Raw genomic sequence first — 24,061 nt, forward strand, 5'->3', positions numbered from 1 at the left:
TCAGCTGAAGGCGGCCATGAATATTCTATTCTTTCACAGGTCCTTTACATGGCCGGCTTTGGAGGCGAATCAAAAGTCTCTTTGCTTGCGCCATTGGATCTGATTCCGCATCCGGAGACTGGGTTACCCGTGGCAAGCTGGAGCTACAGGGAGATACAAGCTGAGCTACGACGCAGCCGAGGGACGAACTAGGGCTTCCGCCCACTGAAACTGCGCTAGGCCCAGAGGTACTTGTGCCGGTACTGCTGTTGGCCTGGTGTCGGTCCGCAGGCAGGAGCTACCTCGTAGCAGAGGTAGGTACTTCCGCCCACAGCTAAAGTGGCAGCAGCAAGCAAGCTGAGCTGGTAATTGCTTGAGAACCTCAGTGGCCCACCCAGGTATAATGATAACGTCATCAATACGTGCCTTCATGCTGCCTTCTCTCAGGCCGTCGATGCAGTGACACTCTGGATGTGAATTGGCACTGTACAGGTAGACCTGCTGATCAAGTTAGTGGTACCAAAGAGAGTAAACCGCAAACCGTAAATCCTTTCCTGGGGAAGCTGTAATAATTGCTCTGCTTATTAAGTATGAAAGCGAACTACAGATGTATTGTTACAGGTTAACAACACCACAAAGAGCTGGCACGAAGCTTGTCATTCATGCCTTTTGCAGCGGTAGATAGAAGAGGACCGCATATAGAGCAGATGGCAAGTTTCATATATTCCATTGGTGCTCACGGGAAAAAAAAACATTCGAAATTTGCTAGCCGAGAGCTTGCCTAGGGTAGCATACTGTATATATCCAACTTTAGGCGTATTGATTGACTTCGGAACTTTCTAGGTGAAAGTAATACAGACAACGGCTAGAGGAGGGAGGCTGTGTAAGTCGGCGAAACCAGTCTCACGAGGTGGAATAATAATGATAGAAACACGCAGTTAGAACCATCGGCGGTGCTGCCCATTGAGTTTCTACAAGACCACATGCCAATCATTATACAAGGTGGCATCGTGACGGATGATTTCTGCAAATACGAAGCAAACACAATTTGGGCATTAAAAGCAACAATGTATGCGTTACTACTTGTACACAAGTCGACTTCCTGTCTCCCTGATCTCAAACAAACAAACAAACGATCAAACAAAAGATGGTTTCCCCTATTCGTCCCATTTCCCTTTCCTGCGCCAAGCCAAGTAACAAAGAAGAAAGAGCAAAGTGTCGCTCTCAACAGAGGCCATGTCCAGCCACATTCAGATCCGTCAAGGTATAAACAATCGTATCAAAACGCCAGTGGATCCGTAGCGCCGGATACCATTATACATTGCGACGTTTCCTTCATCATAGCAAAAGCATCAACTAAAAGATGCAGTCTCCAACGCCAAACCGGCAATATATCAAGATAACCACCATGTCAAACCATGTCCCAATCGACCTGGAAGGCTGCACTCAATCCCGGCAAGAAGAGCAGGAGGGAGAATTCTCCAGCCGACCAGGAGCTTGTCTGAGCGGAAGCTCGCCCATTTTCCTTCGAAGCGCCCATCTGGCTACCTAACCGCGGTTCTTTGGGCGGGCGAGCATGTTAAGGCGGCTCATGCTCAACGTTGGTCTCTTCTTCGAAGTCGATGCCGAGCTAACAGCTCGAACAATGGGACGAACTGGGGTTTTGCCGGCTTTCTTTGCGCTGGCGGAGATAGAGGGTGATTTACCGAGAAGACGAGGAGCCATCAAAGCCTGTCCTTCAGGAACGTGGCTACTCTTGGCCTTCTTCCCGGCGCGATCAGCTGCCTCCTTGTCAGCGTCTCCTTCAATGGAGTTGGCACGATGACGCTTCTTGTTGGCCATTCCGTGTGGAACTCCTGGAAGCACCTTGGCCGGAGAAGGCGCCGTGTTCTCTTTATCCGGGTGAGAGCTCGGCGAAACTGGATCAGGAAAGCTGCCGGGCATATCCGATGTGGCTTTGATAGAATTGCGCACATGTCGCACGCTCGATTGGCCGGGAGAGGCACCAAAGCCGGATGGCGATGGGTTTCCAAACTTGATTGTATGATCACTTCGGAAGGTAAATCTGCCCGGAACTGAAGGAGAAGGAGATTTGATGACCTCCTCAGTGCTGGAGTCAAGCAGATGCTTGTAGCTGGACAAATCGGGATAAGCAATATCGCCCGATGATCTCGCTTCTTCCAGGGCTTTCTCGACTTCAGTGCGCTCCAAAGCCTTCTTAGTAGTGTTCGACTTGTGAGGCGATGGAGAGTCTGGATCAAAAATGGTTCTCGTAACTTCTGGTGTGAAAGTGACATGCTTAACAGACTTCTTCGTGGGCTGAGTGGCCGCAAGTCGGGTAATGTTCAGATTGGAGAAGCGAGAAGAAGCTGGCGGTGTCTGTGCAGTGGTGTTGACTGGCTGCGGGATAGCACTCCGTCTCCTAGGCGAGAATATGCTGCTTCCGAACACGGACTTCATCACCGATCGCCTCATAGGCGTGTCGGTAACATCCTCGGCTTCTTCGGGCTCTTTGGACTCTTCAGATGCCTTCGTATCTTTGGGCTCACCAGGCTCCTTAGGCTCCTTGAGTTCCTTGAGGGCCATGAGCTCCTTGGGTCTCATGAGTTCCTTGGGTCCCTTCGACTCCTTCAGCTCTTTGGCCTCGCTTTGCAGCTTGAAGCTTGGCTGCGGCAATGATGTAACAGCAGCAGGAGCCGCTTCAGACCTTCCAGGACTAGTGAAGCGACCGATGGATGACTTTGTCGGGCTCATCAAGCGAGAAAGGCTAGGTCGAGCAATTCTAGAAGCGGCAGGCTTCTTGACGCTGGAGAACGGGCGAGGAACCGACGTCGTGTCCCGCGACACCGGGCGGGTTGTCGAAGCGTCGTCTTCTGCGTTCTTCTTTACTCTCTTGGCCGAGAGCGAAGGTTGCTCGTCCTTTGCAGAGACTTGGTCTTCGCTAACAGGGGCCTTGGTGCCCAGTCTCTTGGCAGAAAATCGTCCGAGGCTCTCCATCACCGATGTGCGCTTCCTCGGTTCAGTAGCTGGTAGCACCCTTTCAGTTTGCTTTGTGTTTTTCTGAGGGGTGTCCAGGTTGGCCTTGGATAGAGACCGTTTAATGCCAGGGTTGACAACGGGAACGAATCTTCCTTCTTGTGCTCTCCAAGCAGAGGCATGTCCTTCAATGGAATCCATCTTCTTGAATTCAGCCATATGAGCCGCACTAAACCTTCCCGATTTTCCCTTTGGCTTAGCAATTGTGCGGCCATTGGCATCGGTGGACGCGGCCGACGAGTCGTTTCCTCTGTTGGCGATGAGATCGGCTTTGTATTCGGCAGCCTTTTCCTTGAGGCCCTCCAAAACACGTAGGGCTTCAGCCCCTAAGCCCAGTTGGTTGGCGGTGGTGCCAGCAGGCACACGAAGAGTGAAAGCAGAAGATGGCACACCGCCAACTTTGGACGGGGTAGATTGAAGACCCGCTCCATGAGAGCTATCGCGCCGTCGTGTGTCTTCAATATCTGCGAAGCCCAATCTAAGGGCGGAAGATGGTTCGGCGGTAGTTGGATGGTATTTGCTGGGGTGCATCTCTGTGCTAGGGGGCTTTAAAGCATGGCTCGCAGGCGTTGCTGGCGTCTCAAATGCCTCCATTTTCTTGGGAGTGATTCTCTTGGGAGTTTGGCGCTTGACGGGCTCGACACGTTCGACTACAGTTGGGAGCTCCAGCTCGACAGGCGTCTCCAGCATGGGATTGCTCTGCACCAATGTTGTTAGGTGACAATCGATTTTTCAGAACGTGTCTGACCATGGAAAATCTCACCTTAGCAAGCCGAGCTGAGCGGCGGGGAGTAGACATGGTCTATATTGCGCTCAAATCTGGCTAAAACTGTAGGGTAAGGCGGTATTGATAGCAGTACTTTGAGCAACGCAGCTGGCTGGTGAAATGTCTCGAAGACCTGGCGAGGAATGTCGTGATGGATTCCTGGTGGGAGGTGATGACATGAAAACAAATGGCACGAGTTTGTAGTCAGCGGGGGTTTGTTTACTTTCTTGTTGTCCAAGCTCCAAAAAAGGGCATAAAGTGGGTCCACAGTATCAGTTGGAGAAATTACGGCACACGAGTTTCCCAATTCACACTGTATGATGATTCTATGGGGAAATAACGTGAGCTCTCATACGTAGTTTGTGCACGCATCGGCGAATTAATCACATGGTCAATCACAGGATCTATTACAAAATCGCATTGTCGTCTATCTGAGATCGATTTTATCACAGATCTCATGATGTGCTAAGCCTTGCGCTGATGCTGGCCGCTTTTTGTGTGAGGAAAATGTCCGGTACTACTGAGCAGCTGCCTAGGCAACGGCTGACTGAGCAGCGACTTAAAGCTTACATCTGTATGCCTACCAATGTGAATGAGCTGAAGAAGAGAGAAAAGAAGCAAAAGCAACTACCTGAAAAAAGGTAATTAAAAAATTTTCCTTTTCTTTTTCCTTTTTTGAAAGGGTTGCTTGTGTGCTTGTCCCTCGATTAATGCCATCTTCATCGCCAACATGTTCGCGGGCAATGTCTAACTTCCTGGCATGGGCAGCTACTATGGGTGCAACGAAACAGAGATTCTACTCCGTACTTCATAGTGGTATGGACTTGCAGGAGCTCAAATTGAGTGACCTCTTTGCTGTGCCCCTGCTCTCTATAAAAGATCATGGATGCTTTATGTCTCCTGCGAATCAAAGGCAGGCTCCCTTGATCTAGCGAAATACGAGGCGCGGAGTTCCCTTTTCGAGGGTGTCGGACAGCGAAGAACAGCGACAGACAGTGACAGGCGTTGTTGAGATGCATTGCATGTCAAATCCTAAGCGCTCACTCTAGGACTTTAGGCAATTCGTCAGCCACCCAATCATGCTCTCCTCGAGACCGAAAAGAGCCCCCCAGAAAAGCACGACACTGCGGAGTCCTCCGCACTCCGACCCGAAAATCGGAGCGCTACTTTGTCGATGTGCTGCGCTAGAATCCTTCCAGAAATCGCCTTGCGGACCATGTGTAGCTGCCAGGTGATGACGGTGATGACACTAGAGAAAGGCTCTTTCTAGCTCGAATGCCGTGACATCCGCCGGACCCGATGATTATTTTCTCACCGGATGACCAGATCCGTCCTCGGTAAGCGACTGTATAAAATGGGATATTTCCAAATCTGTCCCAAGTGTCGGCGAAGGGCGGTTGGGGTGGACGAAAACGTTGTGCAGGGCTATGAGAAGGTGGCGTCTAATAGCCCGCCAACAGCCAGGAAAAGATGATCTTCGTTCCCATGCGCGCATCGATGACGGTCGTAGGATTTTTGGATGGCAGCAACGGGTGTGGTCTTTTATTATTTCGGGAGAGCGGCGTGGTTGAATTAGGTAATTTTGTTTACTTTTCTGATGTTGTATGTATGTGCGTCCCTTCACATTGTATTTGATGCCAATTCGGCCAAGCAACGAATAGAGAGAGGCCTTGATGTGTACCGTTTTTCAGCTCGGCATGTCACCAATTGGAGATTGAATCATGTCGGATACTGGCTGCCGTAGACCAAGATGGAGGGAGCACACAGTTGCTTCACAACTGTTATAGGCCGCTTATTCATCACCTGACCACCATCACACTATGCACATTCAAAGTTTGGTGGACAGTGGCTCACCTCCCTCGAAACTGGATGAATTCTACTCGGCAATTCTGCAACTTGGACAAACTTGCAATGATTTTGCGATTTCTTGCGTTAGCGGCGAACTCCTCTTGGAGCTAGCTCCGACAGCCGAGAGACAATCTTGCTTGATGGGGAAGCTGATTGGCACATCTCCGAGGAAGCTGGGGAAAAGTTGGTGGCGCTCAAGTTGGGATGACCTAGCCCTTGGGACCTGGGGGCTGGCATTTTGGAAGCTGATATCCCATGGCTTTGTGGCGCTGACGGGATGTTTGACATGAAGCGCTCCGTATTTTGCAAGGGAGAGAGAGAGGACATCCGGCTTTGGCAGGCATTATGCAGACTCAGCGGCGGAAATACTACTCGAAACATGATCCTTGCGTGGTGGTAAGAGAGACGGCGCTTACATATTTGCAACGCAACGCCAATGACATGTCTGGCCGTGAGCCGGTTGGATCTGAAATCAGCATTTGGGCTAGGACACCAATGCTGCTTGCTCGGAATGATCCAGAGGCAAAGACATTTTATGTCTGCCTCTCCGCCCTCGCCCGTTACACCGATCACGCGGTCATTGTAAACTTTTGGGGGCTTCTTAGATGAGGTCGGCAAGCCACAGCCTCACCACATGACTTGCGGTTGTCGACGGTTGTCTCAAGAGTTGGTGAAGAGTTCCGGGATATCCTTGGTGGTACTGAGCGCCCGTCCTAGCTGAACCATCGTTGGAGTAAGAAGGCAGCCCCAATTGCGGAGTTTGCTTGGTTGTTGCGAGATGGTTGGCTGAACGTTGTGCGTGTCAGGGGAACACTACTTTTCTGCCCCCATACAGTAGTTAAACGTCGTGGAGTCTCCCCAGAATGGGGTCGAGGAAAAGGAGATGATGTTCGGTGAGACTAAGAGCCACAACGCCACGAATTGACCAATATGAAGACAACAGGACGCCTCGACCGGACCTCCGGCACAACGACGCATGCAGTCTCGTGCATATACATAACCGCTGGCAATGCGGTCCCGAGACAACGCACAACGCCTTCCGACACCACGCGTCACAATCCCCAAGCCGTGCATTCATTATTGGAGAAGACTCTGAGGCTAATCACAGCTACATGAGTTGGCAATTGATGGAGTTCTCGTACTCGCAGCCTGGTGACGGCTCGCGAACGAGGAGGCGTCGGATCTGCAGCAGGGCAATCCTCGCCAGAAACCAATAGGCTGCATGTCTCGGGTGGAATGGTGGACGTCTCTGGCTGATCAGTGCTGGGCTGCCTGCTAACAACTACTAGCAGCAGTGCTAGTTTTCCGCGGGTGCATCAGGCAAGGCAAGACACGCACAATGTCATCGAGATGCTCGTCGAGGGGCGTGGTGAGACCAGGTTAAGCTTAAACCGAGGAGAGACCAGCTCTGCTGTACGAGCATGTAAGCCCGTTTCAGAGCAACCAAGCAACGGGGCAAAATGCAGGTTACCCATACAGAGTGCTGAACCTGCTTTGCGCGACAACCAGAAAGACCAGATATTACTCCGTATGTACTCCGTATAGTCGTAGGAGTATTGCCCTCGATGGTCGTGAAATAGACAGGACCTGAACAGGCAAGGAGCGTTTCGAGATTTGCAACTAGGCAGGCCAGCTGGGGGCCGCTTGGGTTAGTTGCGAATAGCTTCGCCGTAACCGCTGCAAGCCTGCCAAGGACGAACACCGGAGTACAAGCATTCTACCTGAAGCAAATCTTGTCGCCTTCTCCTTTCCGCGGCAGCATCGTGGGCCCGCCAGGTCTCGTTGGGGTATACTGCAGCCAGTCGGCACTAGAGCCGCTGGTTTTGTTGCGTGGTGGTGTGGTTCAAGACGCAGCTGCTGATCAATGTCACTTCTCTTCGCTGTCATCTCCTGTACTGTACTGTACTCAACGTATTCGTGCCTAGTTAGTACAGTACGGTATTAGTGGTGGTCGATATTTTCGTTTCCCTTCTCATCCATGCAAGCCATGCTAATATTCGCTCATCGGCGCTGTGCTAGTGAGCAACGAGGCTTGCGGCTGGCGGCGAATGTGTCCGAGCTGCAGCGAAGGAGTTGCCCGTTACCCCTGGCAGGATTTGCACAGCAATGGGACTCTTGACGCATGGACTAGCTAGCATGGCGAACAATTGAAGGCGGCGCGGCGGACATTTGGAAGGGGTGGAGGATACGGAGAATGGCCGACAAAGAAAGCTGTACTCGTGGCAGCTCAGGCCAGCGGCACGGCCATTACTTGTAATGGATTCATGTTGTATCAATACTGTACGAATTGCGAGTGCGAGTGCAGCAGAAGCAGAACCTGGAAGAGGGCAGCACAAGCCAAGCGGGGTCCCACCCAGGAGCCAAGCAACCAAGGAGACTCGCTCGACTCCAACTTGGTCCAGCCGATGAAAATTTCAACTGCAAGCCGTGGTGGAGAGAGAGGGTGGAGTGCGCAAGAAAAGCAGATGATGGCCATTCCACTCCCCGGGGCCCCTAGCATTGCCTAGCCCAGACAGTTCCCAAGGAGTTCTAGCCCGAGCGACCACCTGACGCGTCGGCTGGGGAAAAGCCTCCAGACTGGATCGAGGCGAAAGCCAACCGGCCACAGCCCACAGCACACCCACTCGCAGAAGGATGGTTGGCCGAATAATTTTTTTTCCTTGCCTTTGCCTTGCAAGCAGGCGGTACGAGTACATGCGAGGGCGCAGCCTCTTTGGTTTTCGTGTCGTGTCGTGAGAGTTGCAAGTACCTGGCACTGGTTGGTGTTATAACGTAAATTCTTTGTCTCTGGGGTCCAATCCAGATGCCATCGGAGTGTCGGGTCGCATCTGCCCTGTCCCGGCCTCAGGCCTTGCATCGTTTCCGCTCCCTGAGATGCCGGTGCGCGGAACCGGGGCCTCAAGCTCGCTCTGGTGCCACGGGCTAAGCAGCCAGAACGCACGCCGAGCGCTGTGACAAGAACTTGCACGGCTCACGTCTCACAGGTACCCGCGCAGACCTGCAAGCCCCGGCCCCATCTCTCGTACCGGCCGCTGGCTCGTTTTTTTTTTCTTGCATCCTTTGCCTTGTCTGGCCACGCCAGCGCCGAGCTCGCTCATCGCTCCACCTTGCGCTGGGTCGTCGGCCGACCCTGCAGTCACCAGTCAGTCGCCAGCAAGCCTCCAAGTGTCGCTGCGAAGCCTAAAACGCTGTACCCCGTCCGCTGTGGCTAGTTCTGGTTCTGGGCTGGTAGGAAAATTGCCCATAAAGGACGGGGGGCCAGCTCCAGCGCAAATGTCGCCGCCGGAGACGCTGCTGGCTCCCCTCTTCGCAATTCCCATTACATAAAACAAGTCGCGGCGCCTTTTCCCACCAGCTTTTCGAGGTTCTGTATCTTCGACTGACCCTCTTGGAGCCTGCAAATTATCTTTCTGGAAGCTCGGGGCGACGCTTCCTTATCTCTCGCTCCTGTTTTTCTTACGTTTCTGCCCGCCAGGCGCATCCTCGGCCGCTCATAGGCGCCACAGACGCGCTGCCGAACGCCTATCTCTCTGGTCGACTTTTTGCGCCCAGAGGACCCTGCAATTGCATTCGCCCGCTGCCTAAACTCGTTGATAACAGTTTTCCTTGGGCGAACCACAGACGCCCTTTTGAGTCGGCTGGCCATCCCTCTGATAGCCCGCCGCCGCTGTCCCTGATACCTGATACCGGGCGTCCCACCCCCGAGCGACGTCACCGGGACGGCTGTTTTGTCTTCTTGAAATCACTGGGGCGCTTGCCGCAGCGCGGCTGTCGTCTCGAAGGGCCGCCGCGCCGTTACCCAAGGCATGGCCGACAAGATGTCCATCGACAACAAGCCGCCGAACCCTCACCGGGATGAGAGCGAGGAGTCGACTGGTTCCACTCCGGAGAGGGAGCAGATCCCTTCCATGACTGCCGGCAGCGGTAGCACAATCATCAACGTCTCTCAAGATGGCCAGCAACCCAAGCGAAAGGGTGGCCGCAAGCCAGTCAGTGCCTCTACTTTCCTTATCTCACTCTGCCTCTTCCCAGCATCATGACTTTTCTTTTTTATAAATACCAGACGACGATGCAGTAGTGCTGCTAGTCTATCTCGGATCTCACCCAATACTACCCCTCACTCATCCTACTCTACCCAACACTACACACTCTGCCCTCCCCCTTCTAAGGGCCAACACACAATCCCTTATCTGCGCTATAATGCTATCTGGTAGGATGCCAACTACCATCGTGTACATGTTTATATGTATACATATACACTGGCACTACCAACGATAGCTTCGATGCTGGCTTGTCTTATATGACGGCCGCATGGGTGGTCATGGCGTTCTGCTGCCCTTTCGGGTAACTCGCTTCAAACCCCCATGTTCCCTAAAGACGACAACATGATCATGACATGGCTACCACTGCGTTCAAGCTAACACGTACTTCTCTCGTCAGATCTATGCGACATCTGAAGAGCGGAAGCAGCGCAATAGACAAGCCCAGGCTGCCTTTCGCGAACGTCGCACCGAGTACATCAAGCAACTAGAGGAAACTATTCGTGTCCATGAGTCCAACCTGCACAATCTACAGGCTGCTCATCGCACTGCCGCCGAAGAATGTCTGATGCTCCGCTACAAGAACTCGCTACTCGAGCGCATCCTTCTTGAGAAGGGTAGGTTGCTATGCCACTTATCACATACGATCTCTTAACTAACGCTGTCCACTTTTCAAGGCATCGATGTCCAAGCCGAGCTTCAAGCCAAAACCGGCAGTCCCAACTTGGCACCTACTCACATGCCACAGAACTTGGTGCAGCCGCCTCCCCTTCAACGCACCATGATGCACCGGCACCATGCGCGCAAGTCTAGCATTGCTCCCAAGACTGAGCCCGGCACCGCTCTTCCGCCACCCCTACAACCTCACAAGACTGCGCCATCTCCAAAGAATCGACCTGGGCCCCCATCTCACGCCAACTCCCCCAATACCGCCAGCTCGGCCTTTTCTCCTGCAGCCTCGGATACCATGTCCATGAGAGGATCCATCTCTGGGCTATCCCGGCAGCAGATGACTCCCATTTCCATCACGACGCCCTCAGCGAGGCAGCCAATGATGCAAACTGGGAATCGCGGGGCGATGGGCTCCGGTGCATCGTTCTATCCCACACCCTCATTCCAGAATCATATTGAGCAACTAGGTAAGACGGACACATTGAGTTGAGATGAATTCTGTTTATTCATTTACTAATGCTGTGCTGTATAGAGCAAGAATATGAAGCCGATATGGTCGATGATTCGGAGATTGAGACACCTAGTGGCCCCGGCCCATACCCTGGCGGCTTCAACGGCGAACAACAACCGATGCTTCTTTCACCCGCTTCCACCGGGCCAGGACACCAAGTGACGACCGGCTCCCAGTATCCCTCAATGACACAGCTGTTGGACCAGCAACCCGACTGGGATCCCTTCGGCCTCAGTGCTAGCATGGCTTTCCCGAATCAGCCGTTTCAATTCGATCAGACACACCTGAGGTGATTGACTACTACACGGCCTCCGCGGATAGCCTAACGATGTTGGCATTCTCTATAAAGCGGCGATACGACGGAGGTCGCCTTGTCCCTCCTGGGACAAATTTTACACTCCCTAAGAGTTGAAATGCATATTTCCTCTTCCCCTTCAGCATTAGCTCTTGGGAGTGTATTAGCATGGCATGGCTCGTCCAAGGCTAAACTCGGTGCGTGGGCTCGCGGTGACCTGAAGTGGATGGCCAACCATCGAGCCTCTTGGGCAAGGGTGGTATGACACGCTCGTCCAAACGCTCGGTATCCAAGAACGAGATGCAGCTTTGCGGTCCCCCTTTACCTGGCAGGTTGGGTCCTAGTACCTTGCTCCGCGTAAGACGGGGTTGTGGAGCACGAGAATCGAGATGTTTCGTAGAGTTGTTTAAACTCCGCTCGTTCCAACGACCCCGGCTACGCCAAGGCTTGCGACCAAGGGTAATAACAGAACACAACAACTACTAGCACTACTCTAAAAGGCCATCCAAACAAGGAATACATCACGATTACCGAAAGGTTATGCCTCGCATATTACATGATTTGACTCATGGCCCCCAAAATATTATTTTTTATTATACGTTTTAACTTTAGCCCCTCGATGTACGAAGTAAAGAAGCATCACTTTGGTGGCATGGGCCATGTCTCTGGGCAATTCTTTTTTAAGCCCGGTCAGAGGAGGACGACGTGGTGGATATACCCATTGTACCACTGGATTGGTGTTACTCAGCATTTTTAACATAAGGATGAAAAAAAAGGGGGTGGTTATGGATTATGGTAATGAAAAGTTGTCTTATTTTTTTATTTATTATGTATCATGGAATGTTATTGGCGGTCATGGAAAAGAGATACAAAAAAATCGAAAAAAGGAGACTCAAAGTTTCCGTGGGGACCACAGCAAGGGCCCATGAGGTTGGATAAGATGATTTTAAACGAATACAGCGGATGTAAGCTTACTTTGGGCTTTTGGTCTATGTAGTTATGTGTCATGAAGTTTAGTTCCAGCTGTTATGTCCACGTTGTTCTTACTTGGTCTGTGGGTCTGGCCTGGCTTAGTGCTCTAACATACAGAGACCGCAACTACTATTAGACGCCGGCGTGACATATTAAATAGTATATATAAGTATATATATGTATGTATCGAGTTATGTACAGTATCTCCGCCGGATCACGAGTGAAGAGAGCGAAGACGTCCGCGTATGGGGATAGTCAGATCTGAGTCACCAGGGGTCAGGTGTAGAGAGTAGTGTCGGGTCAGATCCGTAATATTACCCCGTGCTTCCACGGTATTCCCTGTACTCGCACGCACATTGAGCGGTCTCAGGACATAGATGGCAGGCTTTGGATCCTTGTTGTAAGAGATCAACAGGACATTTGCCCGTCAAGGGAGTGGGTGCTGTTTCCTCCGCTTAGGAGTGAGGAGGATTCAGGGGGCCTGTCAAGCATGAGGTAATACAGGGACAAGATTGTTGGAGGCGACACAAAAGTGCATTAAAGTCGTATGTCTTACAGCGGGTATTGATGAGTTGCTTTATGTTTCTGTATTAGTGATCTCGCCTGAGAGTTTGTGCCATTGACTGGCTATGAGTAGTGGCAGCTTTGAAGAGAGACAATGGCAGGAGAACAATGGCTTGTATGGGCGAACCTGGAATCACATCTACAAGAGGCTGTTGTAAATAGAGTGTATACATGTGAAGATGACGTGAAATCGTCGACGTAAGTCGTGAGTAATATATCGTATATCGTAAATGTTACGCTCCCATCCCACAAGCATGCCGTACAAGGGCTGCTTCAACAAATCGGTATTACACTCGGTATTAAGAACCGAGGCAGTGTCGCTTGCATCCATGTTCTGACACCCCGTGTTTTTCAAGTCTTTCATCCACAGTCCAGGCACAGCCTGGCTCTTGATCCATACCGACGGGCGCCTAAGCAAGGTTCAAAAGGTCCTTTTGGTCCCGTTCAAACCGCCACGAGCCAGACGAGACTCCCAACAAGCAGGGCCCACGCCCATGCCATGCCATTTGGCGCGTCAGCACCGGCCATCCGCGTGGCTGTGCTACTACTATTCCACAGCATAGTGGCGACTCCCGCTTCCGCGACGTCGTCGATGCTGCACACGACCTTGCAGGTGCGGGACGAGGAGTCTCGCCGCCGGAGCAGTTCTCCCCTGGGGCCGGCGTCGCGGCTCCAGAGGCGACTGGGATCCCTCCTTGTCTTCGACGTCGACGTCGTCGAGGCGGAGGTGTTGTATATCATCTCGATCCACTGGATCTGCAGGTTCGCCTGGTCGTACACAGTCATGTTTCCGCTCCAGCTTCCGCCGTCGCTCCAGGCGTTGAAGTTGATGCCCGAGGCTTCCTGCGGCACTTGAAAGGTGATGTTGGCGAGCTGCTGGCCGTCTACATACCAGACGCTGCTCTGCGAGGTCCAGTCGAGCCGGTACACGGCCCATTGGCTCCAGATCATGTCATCCGGCAGCGTGACGTTGCGTGTGGCATTCGGATTCACCTGACCATTGCTGTCAAAGGACGGCTGGTTTGTAAGCTGGACTCTTTCCCGCGGACCGCGAGTCAGGACTTCAAAGTCTGCTTCTTGCACGTTGGATGTCGCGGTGGCATCTCGGTACGTGAACATGGCGGTTACGGCTCCGGGGCCGCCGGTTGTTCGGGCCAGCATACGCAGGGACAGGAACTGGTAGTCCGACGTCTTTGTCTGGAAAGCCGCCGCAGTTTGAAACTTGGGAAGACGCTGAGTTCGCAGCGTCATGTACGTGTCCGATGCGGCATCGCTGTCGTTGTTCTTTTGGATGTACACGTTGCTTGGAGAGTTGACCATCAGGACCGCCGCCGCCCCGGACAGGCCCTTGCCTTTGCCTTCGCTATTGTCCCATCCTTGAAGCTGCCAGACACTCGTCCATTCGTCATCGGAAAAGTACTCGCTCGTAGGATGAGCTATCGTTGCCAGAGTCTCGTTGGTGATGAGCGCTGGGACGCCGGCGTCCTTGGTCAGATTCCGAAAGTCGAAGAACATGTGATTGGAAAAGTAGCTGGGCTGCGTGCCATTGGACAGGAAGCAGTCACAGACGGAATCACCATTTGGCAGAGGCTGGGGGCTACTGTTCTCGCCCTGGCTGGCGGCGACGCATGATGGTACGAGGATGGAGATTACAAGTGGTGAGATGGGAGAAAGTGGCGGCCAGTGCATATTGATGAGCCGTTGAAGTACGGCTTACTGATGCAAGGAAAAAAAAAGAAACAGATATTGAAAATAAAAGGGTGAGAGCATGCGAAAATTGAAGGATGCAGCTTCAATGTGTATAGCTTCCAAAGCTCTACCTTGTTGGCATGTAGTCAAACAGCGAGCATCAAGACATGTTGCTTCATAGTCAAAAAGAAAGAAAAAGAGCGTGAGAAAGGCGGGAAAAGGGAGATGAGAAGCCATGGCAAGGATCTACAGTCCATGCCTATTTGCGTATGAATGTATGCAGTAATGTGGGCTCTTCAACTTACGAGATGCAGGTGAACTGATCACCGTTGGGTCGTCGCATGGGCTCGTATTCTGCAGACTCGGAGCGGCTTTGGATGAGGTCGAGCGTTGCATCTTGTGAGGCTTGAGGACTAGCCCGAGCTGGAGAGCTGTCAAGAGCAGCGCTAAAAAATAGCAGCATCTTGGTCAAATTGGATTCATTTTTTCGGCCCTTGGCATCAGCAGCTATTGCTACTAACTAATCAACTTTTACCTCTTGTTACGATGCTCCAGAGAACACGGCACTAACCGGGCTTGAATTAACCTTCCGTCTTGCCGTCTTCCCGAGCGAAATCAGATCAAATTCCGGATAATTAATGTTCCCTCCCAAGGCTGAAATGCCCCATCCATCTGCCCACCCGTCACCCTGCTCCTTGCATATTACACACATACAGGCTACTTCATCCCTACAACACTGGAACATTTTACTGCCAATATTTTTTAAGGTAGCCGTAGTGCCAAGGCTGCATCACAACAGTTGCGAGAAAAAGGCGCGCGACGAAATACTATTCAGGTACTTACTTGTTGCTCGTACGACGCGAAAAGGCGGAACAATACAAAGCGAGCCTATAGCAATTGTGCCTTTATTCCAAACCTACCTCTTTGTCCCCGCCTGCTAAGCTCTAGGTGCATAAGTATCATGTTGATCATGGCGTATTCAGGATACTCACGGTTGCAGATGATTACAGGTACAACAAGAACAAGAGCAAGAGGAAGATAACGCAAAGACGACTGCCTGGGTGCGCTGTTTTTTGATCCAACATGTCGTCACCAAAAACCGCCGCCACAACTACACATGAACCAGAGGCTGGGTCTGAGTCGCCAGCTGCTGTCGTGGACTCTGTTCAGGAAGCCACGAGGGATGACCGTGACGACGACTCCGATGTCGAGGCTGGAGAGGTGACCGAGGAAGATGAATCTGATGTAAAAAAGAGGGCCAACGATGCCGACGAGTCTCCTGAAGAATCATCATCCCCTGATGCCGATGCCGATGCCGATGCCGCTGGAAAGGCGCCGCCGCTGCCGAATGAAGCTGTTCCCGGTGGTCCACCTTTGCCAGCTGAGCCGGTGCCGCAGCAGCCAGAGGATGACGGATGGGATTGCCAGTGGGATGCGAATAGCCAGGCCTGGTTTTTCTACAACCGTTTCACGGGCAAGACCCAATGGGAAAATCCTCGAGTCCCTGACGCTGCTGGCGCGGCTCCCGACGGCACAACCTCACAAGGGGCAGAGCCTCAGCCGCCTTCCCACGAGAAGCCCATTGCTGGAGGATACAACCCCGCCATTCACGGTGACTATGATCCCAATGCATGGTACGCCAAGAATGAGGAGGATGAGAGTGCATCTGCCGCCTTGGCTGGCGATCCTGCTGCCATATATGCCGCGACGGTTTCCTTTAATCGAATCACAGGCAACTTTCAGTCTGGCGAGGCAGGCCCCGAGCGGCACTCCGACGAAGCAAAGTCTAGGCGTCAGATGAACGCATACTTTGACGTGGATGCCGCGGCAAATGCTCACGGCGGCCGCAGCTTAAAAGCTGAGCGATCAAACAAGAAGCCAACCAAGAACGAGCTCAAGGCGTTTAAAGAGAAACGTCGCGCGAGGAAGGAAGAGAAACGCCGAGCTTGGTTACGCGACTGAGACACTCCCTGGGTGGTATCTGAGAGATGGAGCGTTAGTTCGTTCTCATCTAGCTTGGTATGATTCTCTTGCATCGCATTCATCTTCCCATCCCCGAGTTTCTATATTCTTGAGGTGTTTTTCTTTTCCCTAACCAACATATCTCGGCTTGAATTTCTCGAACAAACAATGGCGTTGGAAAAGAATAGGGTGTCAAGGTTTATCATCTCTCTCTGTTTTCTCTGTCTTGGCCGTTTCTTGTCATGGCCCGGCAATCTTTTGATTGCCTTGTAACTTCTGCTTTATGTCTTACTATACTGTGCTGGATCCTTCTACTTCGTTTTCCTTCCTTTCCTTCCTTTGCATTTTTCGAGGGTGTTTATCATATTGTTCATTTTTAATTAGCAGGGTGGTCATGAGGTAGACTACGTCTTATTCTATACAGATATACCCAATACAGGCTCATGCCACATTTCTCTATCTTTATTTTCTTTCCCTCTTTTTCTTTTATGGTCCACGCACAACAGCCATCGTATTATGCGAATTACTCGTCGTCATCCTCATCCTCATCATCCTCTTCCAGCTCCATATTAAGGTGCACGCTTCCATCACTATCACTATCTGACTCTTCCTCACCCCCTTCCGTCTGCACCACAGCAGCCGAGGCAGCGGCAGGCTCCTTCTTTTCGAGCTCTTGTCGCTTGGGATTAAGGGGGGCTTCAGACTCCTCGTGTTTTCTCTTAGGCGGAGAAACTGCCCTTTCTGTGTTTGATGCCCGAGGTTCGAAGGGATTGGGTGCGGTGAGCGAGGCGGTGCTCTGGATCGGTAGATCGACTTTGGCGTCTGACGAGGCTGCTGCTTTCTCCGGAGATTTGTTCTTTTCATCTTCATCTTGCATTTCTTCATCGTGTTGCTCTTCGTCTACCTCCTCATTCTCCTCTTCAATCTGCTGCAGCTCGACAACTTCGCTTAGCGAGGCAAACATTTCGCTTCCGCTGCCTGCAACGGCACTAGTGCGAAGGTTGCTGCGTAGAATCTCCAGGCCTTGATCGTGAGGGAAGAGCTGCGACAGATGAGGCAGAATGCTGGGATACATCCTGCCATGCTGGTCTCTATAGGGGTTGAGGACGCTGGCGAGCATGGCATCGCGGTTGCGTGTCAGGATGGCCGTCTTGTCGAGGTGGCCGCGGAGGGCGGGCTTGAGATGAGACTGCGGAAGTTGGGCTAGGATGGTTGTAAGGAGCTCGTTGGCTCTGTCTCTGTGGTCGGCTTCCAGGGTGGGTGCTTCGGTGGCGGCTGCTGCTGCTTGGGGTTGAAGGAAGAGGTCCGTATTGACTGCTACGGCCCCGTTCTTTGTGCCTTTGTTGGTGGTGTTGGTGGCGGGTTTCTCTGCAGGCTTCAAAAACCCGGCGTCCTGCTGTAGGTCTCGACAGCATGCTCCGACAAGAGGGTCCAACATTTCGACAGCAGTTTTTGATAGTGTCGGTCCGGCAAGCTGCAGTATGGTGTTCAAAGTGGTGTATCCCGCTATGCGGACTGATGGGATGCTAATACCAGACTTGAAGATGCGGATTAGGTGGTCCAGGATTTCGGGGACCAAGGGCAGCATATGCCTTTGAAGTCTTTGGAACAGAGAAATAACGAGCTTCATTGCCGCCACATGGATATCAGGTATCAAGCTCCACAGCTCTTCCTTTTCTTCTCTGCCAATGGCTGGGTTAGTTTCGACAGCTTGTTCCCAGGTCTGGGACTTTGAGAGCCGAGCGACCAGGCAAACTCTTGATATAGTGTCGACCAAGCCGCTGAGTGGGATGGCAACCGCAGCCTTGGTTGGATAGCTCAATAAATCAGCCAAGAACTGGAAGAGCCCAATTAACCGGTCAGTACCAGCCTCGAGGCCAGACCAGGCAGGCAGATGCTCAGCAGAGCTGCCTTGGCCATTTGGTTCTCCGTCAACATCGACTTTGGTTCGTGAGCGGCCGCTGGTCGCCTCCCAAGACTCATCGACAGCTCGAAGGACTTGGTCAGCGGTGACGTGAAATTCTTGAAGGATACCATCGACAAGCTTTGCCCACTCATCACTGCCGCCTGACTTGGCCGCAACGAAGTGAAGAGAGGCCACTAGACGCCTGGCAGCTCGCTGTAGAGACTCCGGGACGGAGACTTCATCTGAACAAGTTGGCGCAAGGTAGACTCCGACGGCGGCCCGGACTTGAGCGCTGAAAGGGCGAAAAGTAGGGGGATATAGGGGGATCAGGGTTGAAAATGAGCTGCAGATGGTTTCGATCAAATTCAAAGGCGTAGATTCAGACTTTGTCTTGATAAGCTGCAGGCACGCCGTGCCAAAAGTAGGGAGAAAGGGCGTGGCGACCTCCCGCACGAGGGTTTGGTAAGGATGGACCAGCATGAAAATCTTGGTGAGAGTCACGACTGCTAGTTCTTTAGACGCCGCAGGGTCGGCTTTCTGAAGCATGTATTAGTTTTTTTTTAAGTCTATCATAGCAAATCAGAGTATGAAAAATATGAATTCGTACCTGTACAATTGAGAGCAGTCCGCGCACCCAAGCCTCTGAGCCGCGGAGAGTTTCCCAGCCACCAACGTCGATAGCAGCCTTGATGAGGCCAATGGCAGCGAATCTGCCCTCGCGACTTCGGCCATTCAGATGGGTAGTAATGCTAGTCTTGAGCTTGTGCACAAGCATGGAAGTCTGAGACGCATCGCCTTTGGCCTTTGGGTCCTGAGGGGCGGATAGCGCATCGCGGCATCGAAGGACATGGCGGATGAGAGAAGGGAGAGAGTGAGGGAGCTGCGCCGGCGGGATGGATGTGAGCTTCCGGGTGAGGACCCGAAGGTCTGTGGAAGCTGAAGAGGACATTTCGGAGTGGGAAGACGCCGGATATAATGAGGTGATATGAGGCGAGGATATGAGGTGAGATGGCAGAGTTCTCAAAAGATGTTGAACTGAGTGACACCAGCAGGGAGAGAGAAGATTTCGATATCAACAAGCTTGCAGCCCACCAGAGGTGAGTGACACTTGTAGTGTCGACGTAAAAGCAAACTCGGTGCCTCTGAGATAAAAATAATCCAAGAATTATCACCAATTGGCTTCTTCGTGCACTGCTTTGAGCTTCCGGCTGTTGCAGTACTTGCTTTGATGCAATCGCAAACTCGATTTTTTTTCTTTTTTCCCTTGCCTGTCTGGGCAAGGTTCAGGTACCTTGTCGGCCTACCGTGGGGTTCCGCGTGGCGCCGCTGATTGGCCACCCAACGTTCCGCCGCAACTGACACCTGAGATTGCTGCCCACCAGTGCATGTCCAGTGCAGCGATAGTGCTTCGTATTAGTGACAGGCGCCCCAACCCGCTGCCAATTAGGCGCTGTAATTACCTGTCGCCGCCTGAGCGTGCATTAATCCCAGCTGGTCATTCAAACGTCGGGTCCGCGTACAGCCACGAGCTGCCACTACGTCAAGGGTCCCTATGGAGGATTTGCCTCTGCCACATGCTCCAGCCTCCCTTTGGACATTGTTCATCTCTCAAGAGCCTCACCCCCCCTTTTCGCGTCATCGCGACTCCGTCGTTTTTTTGCGTCCAGGAGGCTGGCTGTTGAAGCTTGACATCAACTCGTCAGCGGCACCTGTTTTTGCCTTGTGTGCTGAGCTGCGTGTGTGCATCTGGGAGCTGGACAGCTGCTGGCTACCTGTACCTATCCCGGAATACGGCTCTCCCCCCTGAGCCGAGCTGGTCGCAAAATGACTGTAAGACAGCTGCAGCTGGAGCTGACGATTGACGACCAGACACTAACGTACCGCCATCATCTTTAGACAAAGGCAGCTCGCTATGCCGACCTGCTGGACGACGCCCGCTGCGAGGGCAACTGGGCAGACGTTCCAGAGCTGGTTCGCAAGGTCCGCAAACACGATCCAGCGCGAGAATGTACGTCGACTACATGGACCCGAAATCCCCAATTGTCGCCTACACATGGAAACTAACCGCGAAGTAATTGGCTCGCCACAGGTCTGACATTGACCGCCGAGACAGAATGCGCCATCTCGAAAGTCACTGCTGCCGGCACGCAGCCAACCGACCTCGACGTGCCCAACAGACTTCCGAAGCTTATGGCTGTGATTGAGGCCGAAACCCGCCCCGAGGAACGATTTCAGGCCCAGGTCTGCGTTGGGTGGCTGCACTGGGTGGTTGGCGAGTATACCTTGGCGCTGGAACGACTGCCCAAGAGCCTCAACGAGCAATACCCAGATATCGACCCGGCAAACACAGCATCGGAATGGACAAGCGTGTGTGCTTTGAAAGCTGCCTACCTCAGGGCCAACTGTTTGATGAGAGATGGACACAGAATACCGGCGCTTGCTGCGTTACAGAAAGGCCTCCCATCCCTGGATCGAGTCTGGGGCGGTCATGGCATCCGTAAGCAGTTGCGGTACTGGTCAGAGCTGTTCCTAACCGAGCACTGCATGCTCACCAGCGAGGCACTCCATAACAGCGAAATCTCCCTGGACGACCCCAATTCCATCTCCAGCTTTCGATCTTGGGCAAAATACTGGAAAATCATGTCCGCCCCCGTTACAGGCGGGTTCGGGTTCAAGGGCTCCGTACCCCGGAGAAGGATCTGGAATGAGTACTATCTGGCACTCTCTCGAATCTTAGAGAACGACCTGCCCTATCCAACCGGACAAGCTGAGAAGATGGTTGAGGATATGTCGGCTCGAAGCCAGTTGAGGGTGGAACTCCAGCGTGCGGAGGCAGCTTATCAGGCCCTCTTGCTTGGAGAGACTGCCTTTCCGCGAGCAGACGAGGAGCGCGCAGAAATCGAAACATTCATTAAGCAAGTCATGATGAACTGGTCCATCCTGTGTGGCCGTGGCTGGAGTGAGCAGGACTTGGGCCAAGGAGGCCGAGATCTCCTTAGCCGGAGCGTGCTTGATACTTTGTACAGTGCTGCGACAAGGACGTATCATTCGACAGCCATTCTCAGATCATTGTTCAACGTTCACCTGTCAGTGGCTGAATTCGATCTGGCATTCAAGGCACTCGATTCCTACCTAGATATTGTTAAAAAAGGCAAGGCTCGAGTGGCGAAAACGGGACACCCAGAACCAAGCCTGGATGACGATAAAACTGCTCTAGAAACCATGTCACAAGGAATCATGATGTTGTGCAGCTATGGGCACCAGCAAGCTGCAGAAAAGGCGCGGCATTTAGGCGCCAAGCTGGAGGATTGGCTCTCCAAACTCCCACACAGCGTACAGGAGAACGGCACACCTGCGATTGCAGAAGATAAAGAAGAGAGCGAGGTGCATTCAGATGCCCCGCCTCCTCAAACTGTGGCCCTCGCCTGGCAGGCCATTGGTCTCTCACATGCTCACTGGTCGCGGATGACGACTGAAGCTGGGTCGAGGGCTGAGATACAGTCCAAGGCCATCAGATGCCTTCGCAGGTCTTTGGCCCCTGAATTCGGCCGTTCAAAGGACGTCCGAAGCTTCTTCAGTCTCGGGCTCTTGTTAGCTGAGCGGCGCGAGCTGGCTACGGCTATAGAGCTCGTTAGATCAGCGTTAATAGCCGTACACGGATTCGAAGAAGATTATAACCTCTTTTATGGACCTTATTGGCAGGAGAGGTCTCTTATCCCTCTGTGGCATCTCCTGGCGCTTCTTTTGAGCGCCCGACAAGACTACGTCATGGCAGCAAGGGCGTGTGAAGGTGCCTTGGAGCAGTTCAAAGACCCAACCGTCCTCTTTGGCAAGTCGGACAGCGGTTTTCGCAGCGAGCACCTCAATGACGCCGAAGCTAAGGCCGCGCCGTCAAGGGGACTCATTGATGATATGAGTGATGAGGAGAAGGTGGGCATCTTGGATGTCAAGATGACACAAATTGCCTTGATTGAGCTCATGGAAGGGCCAGACGTTGCTGTAAATGCTAGCTATGAACTGCTGACTCTGTTTTCACGATTATTCGGTAGCATCGACGTGCAGCAGCAGGCACTCAAGCCTCCAGCTGTTGCAGAGCCACCAAAGACTGCACGCACATTCAAGGGCAGCATCTTTGGGTCACGAGCAGATAGATCGAGGCCCCCCACCAGACAGATAAGCAACGCTACTCTGGGTGAGAAAACAGTGGCAGTTAGACCTGCTACATCTCACACCACTGCCCCAAGTATCGCCCCAACCGTTCAGGTAACATCAGAGAACGGAGATGGACGGGAACGGAGTGGCAGTGTAGGGACCCAGCGGAGGAGCGAATCTGGAAGGAGAAACAGCTTGAAGAAGAAAACTAGGAGCGGGAGCCAGCGGCGCAGGTCATCGAGTGCGGGCGGTCTATCACATCAAGCTACAGTGGTTGGGGACTCCGATTCGACTGATCACGACTTCTTCTCAGCTTCTGGTAGACGCCTACAGTCTCGGGTGGCAAATTCCTCTCGAGGCAGGACGCTATCGTCATTAAACTCATATCTTTCCACAAACTCCAAGTACACCGACGATTCAGATCTGTCTTCTGACATTAGCTTTACACTACCTCACCTTCTACCCCTGATCAAGTTCCCGAAAGACAAGGAGAAGACCCAACGAACAGCAATCCTAATCAAAGTTTGGCTCATGATTGCAGGATTCTATCGACGAGCGGGCATGTTGGAGGATTGCAAGGGCGCAGTTGCTGAGGCACAGAAGCTAGTCCACACACTTGAGAGCGAAATGGCGAAAGATCCGTCCAGCGGACCGGGTTCCACTAGGGGTCCGGCTTGGGGTGAAAAGAAGAGCATAGATGAACTCTGGGGTGACGTTTACTCTGAGGTAAGTTTCGCTGCTCTATCGATTGAAACATTGCAAATGGCTAACATGATATCTGCAGCTGGGTCTACTGGCGTTGGCAAAAGACACACCCTATGTGGCTCGAACTGACTTTGAATCAGCCTTGATGTATTATCCCGACCATCCTGCAGCTATCGTTGGGTTGTCAAATATTCTGCTTGACATCTACAGCGAGAAGTTGCTTCCTACGCCAGCAATTCCTTCCTTGGATGGACACGAGATATTTGATGATATCCGTCCTACCAAGGCTGGTTCTTCGTCGACTACCCTCAAAACCCTACCATACACGCCTCTGGGACTCGTTTCCGACATAAGCGCTGCGGAAACCCTCTCTTCCGAAGCCGACGAAAAAGAGACAGCTAAAGCTGCAGGCTCCGGTAGCGATCCTGAAGATGAGGACGAGCTCCCCGAGCCATACAAGGCTTTCCATCTCCCGCTCGTTGACCGACTGGCTGCGCGTGATCGTGCCTTTACGCTGCTCTCGGGCCTCACTCGTCTCGGCACGGGCTGGGACTACTCTGATGCGTGGTTTGCGCTCGCTCGCGCCCACGAGGAGAACGGGCAGGTCGAAAAGGCTAGAGAGGTCCTTTGGTGGTGCGTCGAGCTCGAGGAGGCCATGGGGGTGCGTGACTGGCGCAGTCTCGCTGCTGGGGGTTATATCATTTAAGTAATGGTTGGGGTGGATGAGCCAAGTTCATTCCAATTTTGTGTTTATTTTCTTTTCTTTTCTTTCTCCTGATTATTTTACTCAAAGGGGAGAGGGGGGGTTATATATAATAATGGGCATTGTATAGAGAAAGAGGAGGAGATTGTGATAGAGGATGGGGGGCAAGCAATAAAAGGTTTAAAAAAGACTTCTCCTATTTAAATGGATGGAATTCCTAAATAAATAAATATAATTTATACTAGACGTTATTTTCATCCC

The 24,061-nt window shown here is 52.5% G+C and overlaps 6 protein-coding genes across 6 annotated transcripts; 3 read left to right on the top strand and 3 right to left on the bottom strand.

Annotated features, from left to right (window-relative positions):
- Positions 1 to 964: 964 nt before the first annotated feature.
- Positions 965 to 3,964, bottom strand: V8C40DRAFT_240944 (uncharacterized protein). Its single transcript, XM_083214917.1, has 2 exons — positions 3,779 to 3,964; positions 965 to 3,714 (listed from the first exon to the last, which is right to left on the bottom strand). The coding sequence occupies exons 1-2, from the start codon at positions 3,812 to 3,814 to the stop codon at positions 1,528 to 1,530; spliced, it is 2,223 nt and encodes a 740-aa protein (XP_083074876.1). The 5' UTR covers positions 3,815 to 3,964; the 3' UTR covers positions 965 to 1,527.
- Positions 3,965 to 9,447: 5,483 nt separating this feature from the next.
- V8C40DRAFT_264376 (MeaB bZIP transcription factor) lies at positions 9,448 to 11,145 on the top strand (the record flags this gene model as incomplete). Its single annotated transcript, XM_083219528.1, has 4 exons — positions 9,448 to 9,618; positions 10,070 to 10,286; positions 10,347 to 10,808; positions 10,874 to 11,145. The coding sequence occupies 4 exons, from the start codon at positions 9,448 to 9,450 to the stop codon at positions 11,143 to 11,145; spliced, it is 1,122 nt and encodes a 373-aa protein (XP_083074877.1).
- A 1,708-nt stretch (positions 11,146 to 12,853) lies between these two features.
- Positions 12,854 to 14,925, bottom strand: V8C40DRAFT_240955 (concanavalin A-like lectin/glucanase domain-containing protein). The gene has a single exon (XM_083214918.1). The coding sequence runs from the start codon at positions 14,370 to 14,372 to the stop codon at positions 13,128 to 13,130; it is 1,245 nt and encodes a 414-aa protein (XP_083074878.1). The 5' UTR covers positions 14,373 to 14,925; the 3' UTR covers positions 12,854 to 13,127.
- A 154-nt stretch (positions 14,926 to 15,079) lies between these two features.
- Positions 15,080 to 16,793, top strand: V8C40DRAFT_240958 (WW domain-containing protein). The gene is made up of 2 exons (XM_083214919.1): positions 15,080 to 15,207; positions 15,373 to 16,793. The coding sequence occupies exon 2, from the start codon at positions 15,456 to 15,458 to the stop codon at positions 16,332 to 16,334; it is 879 nt and encodes a 292-aa protein (XP_083074879.1). The 5' UTR covers positions 15,080 to 15,207; positions 15,373 to 15,455; the 3' UTR covers positions 16,335 to 16,793.
- Positions 16,667 to 19,466, bottom strand: V8C40DRAFT_240960 (rRNA processing/ribosome biogenesis-domain-containing protein). Its single transcript, XM_083214920.1, has 2 exons — positions 18,848 to 19,466; positions 16,667 to 18,777 (listed from the first exon to the last, which is right to left on the bottom strand). The coding sequence occupies exons 1-2, from the start codon at positions 19,187 to 19,189 to the stop codon at positions 16,858 to 16,860; spliced, it is 2,262 nt and encodes a 753-aa protein (XP_083074880.1). The 5' UTR covers positions 19,190 to 19,466; the 3' UTR covers positions 16,667 to 16,857.
- A 289-nt stretch (positions 19,467 to 19,755) lies between these two features.
- V8C40DRAFT_240964 (uncharacterized protein) lies at positions 19,756 to 24,046 on the top strand. Its single transcript, XM_083214921.1, has 4 exons — positions 19,756 to 20,070; positions 20,137 to 20,248; positions 20,330 to 23,118; positions 23,177 to 24,046. The coding sequence occupies exons 1-4, from the start codon at positions 20,065 to 20,067 to the stop codon at positions 23,801 to 23,803; spliced, it is 3,534 nt and encodes a 1,177-aa protein (XP_083074881.1). The 5' UTR covers positions 19,756 to 20,064; the 3' UTR covers positions 23,804 to 24,046.
- The last annotated feature ends 15 nt before the right edge of the window (positions 24,047 to 24,061 follow it).

The sequence above is a fragment of the Trichoderma camerunense genome (genome assembly GCF_050948025.1).
Source record: "Trichoderma camerunense strain CBS 138272 chromosome Unknown V8C40scaffold_6, whole genome shotgun sequence".
Classification (NCBI taxonomy): domain Eukaryota; kingdom Fungi; phylum Ascomycota; class Sordariomycetes; order Hypocreales; family Hypocreaceae; genus Trichoderma; species Trichoderma camerunense.

Excerpts from the sequence above, each read along its gene's own strand:
- V8C40DRAFT_240944 (XM_083214917.1), bottom strand. The coding sequence starts at position 3,814 with ATGTCTACTCCCCGCCGCTCAGCTCGGCTTGCTAAG. Across the intron at positions 3,715-3,778 it reads GCTCAGCTCGGCTTGCTAAG|AGCAATCCCATGCTGGAGAC; the intron begins GTGAGATTTTCC and ends ACATTGGTGCAG.
- V8C40DRAFT_240955 (XM_083214918.1), bottom strand. The coding sequence starts at position 14,372 with ATGCACTGGCCGCCACTTTCTCCCATCTCACCACTTGTAATCTCCATC.
- V8C40DRAFT_240958 (XM_083214919.1), top strand. The coding sequence starts at position 15,456 with ATGTCGTCACCAAAAACCGCCGCCACAACTACACATGAACCAGAGGCT.
- V8C40DRAFT_240960 (XM_083214920.1), bottom strand. The coding sequence starts at position 19,189 with ATGTCCTCTTCAGCTTCCACAGACCTTCGGGTCCTCACCCGGAAGCTC. Across the intron at positions 18,778-18,847 it reads GACTGCTCTCAATTGTACAG|AAAGCCGACCCTGCGGCGTC; the intron begins GTACGAATTCAT and ends TACATGCTTCAG.
- V8C40DRAFT_240964 (XM_083214921.1), top strand. Across the intron at positions 20,249-20,329 it reads ACACGATCCAGCGCGAGAAT|GTCTGACATTGACCGCCGAG; the intron begins GTACGTCGACTA and ends GGCTCGCCACAG. Across the intron at positions 23,119-23,176 it reads GGGGTGACGTTTACTCTGAG|CTGGGTCTACTGGCGTTGGC; the intron begins GTAAGTTTCGCT and ends TGATATCTGCAG.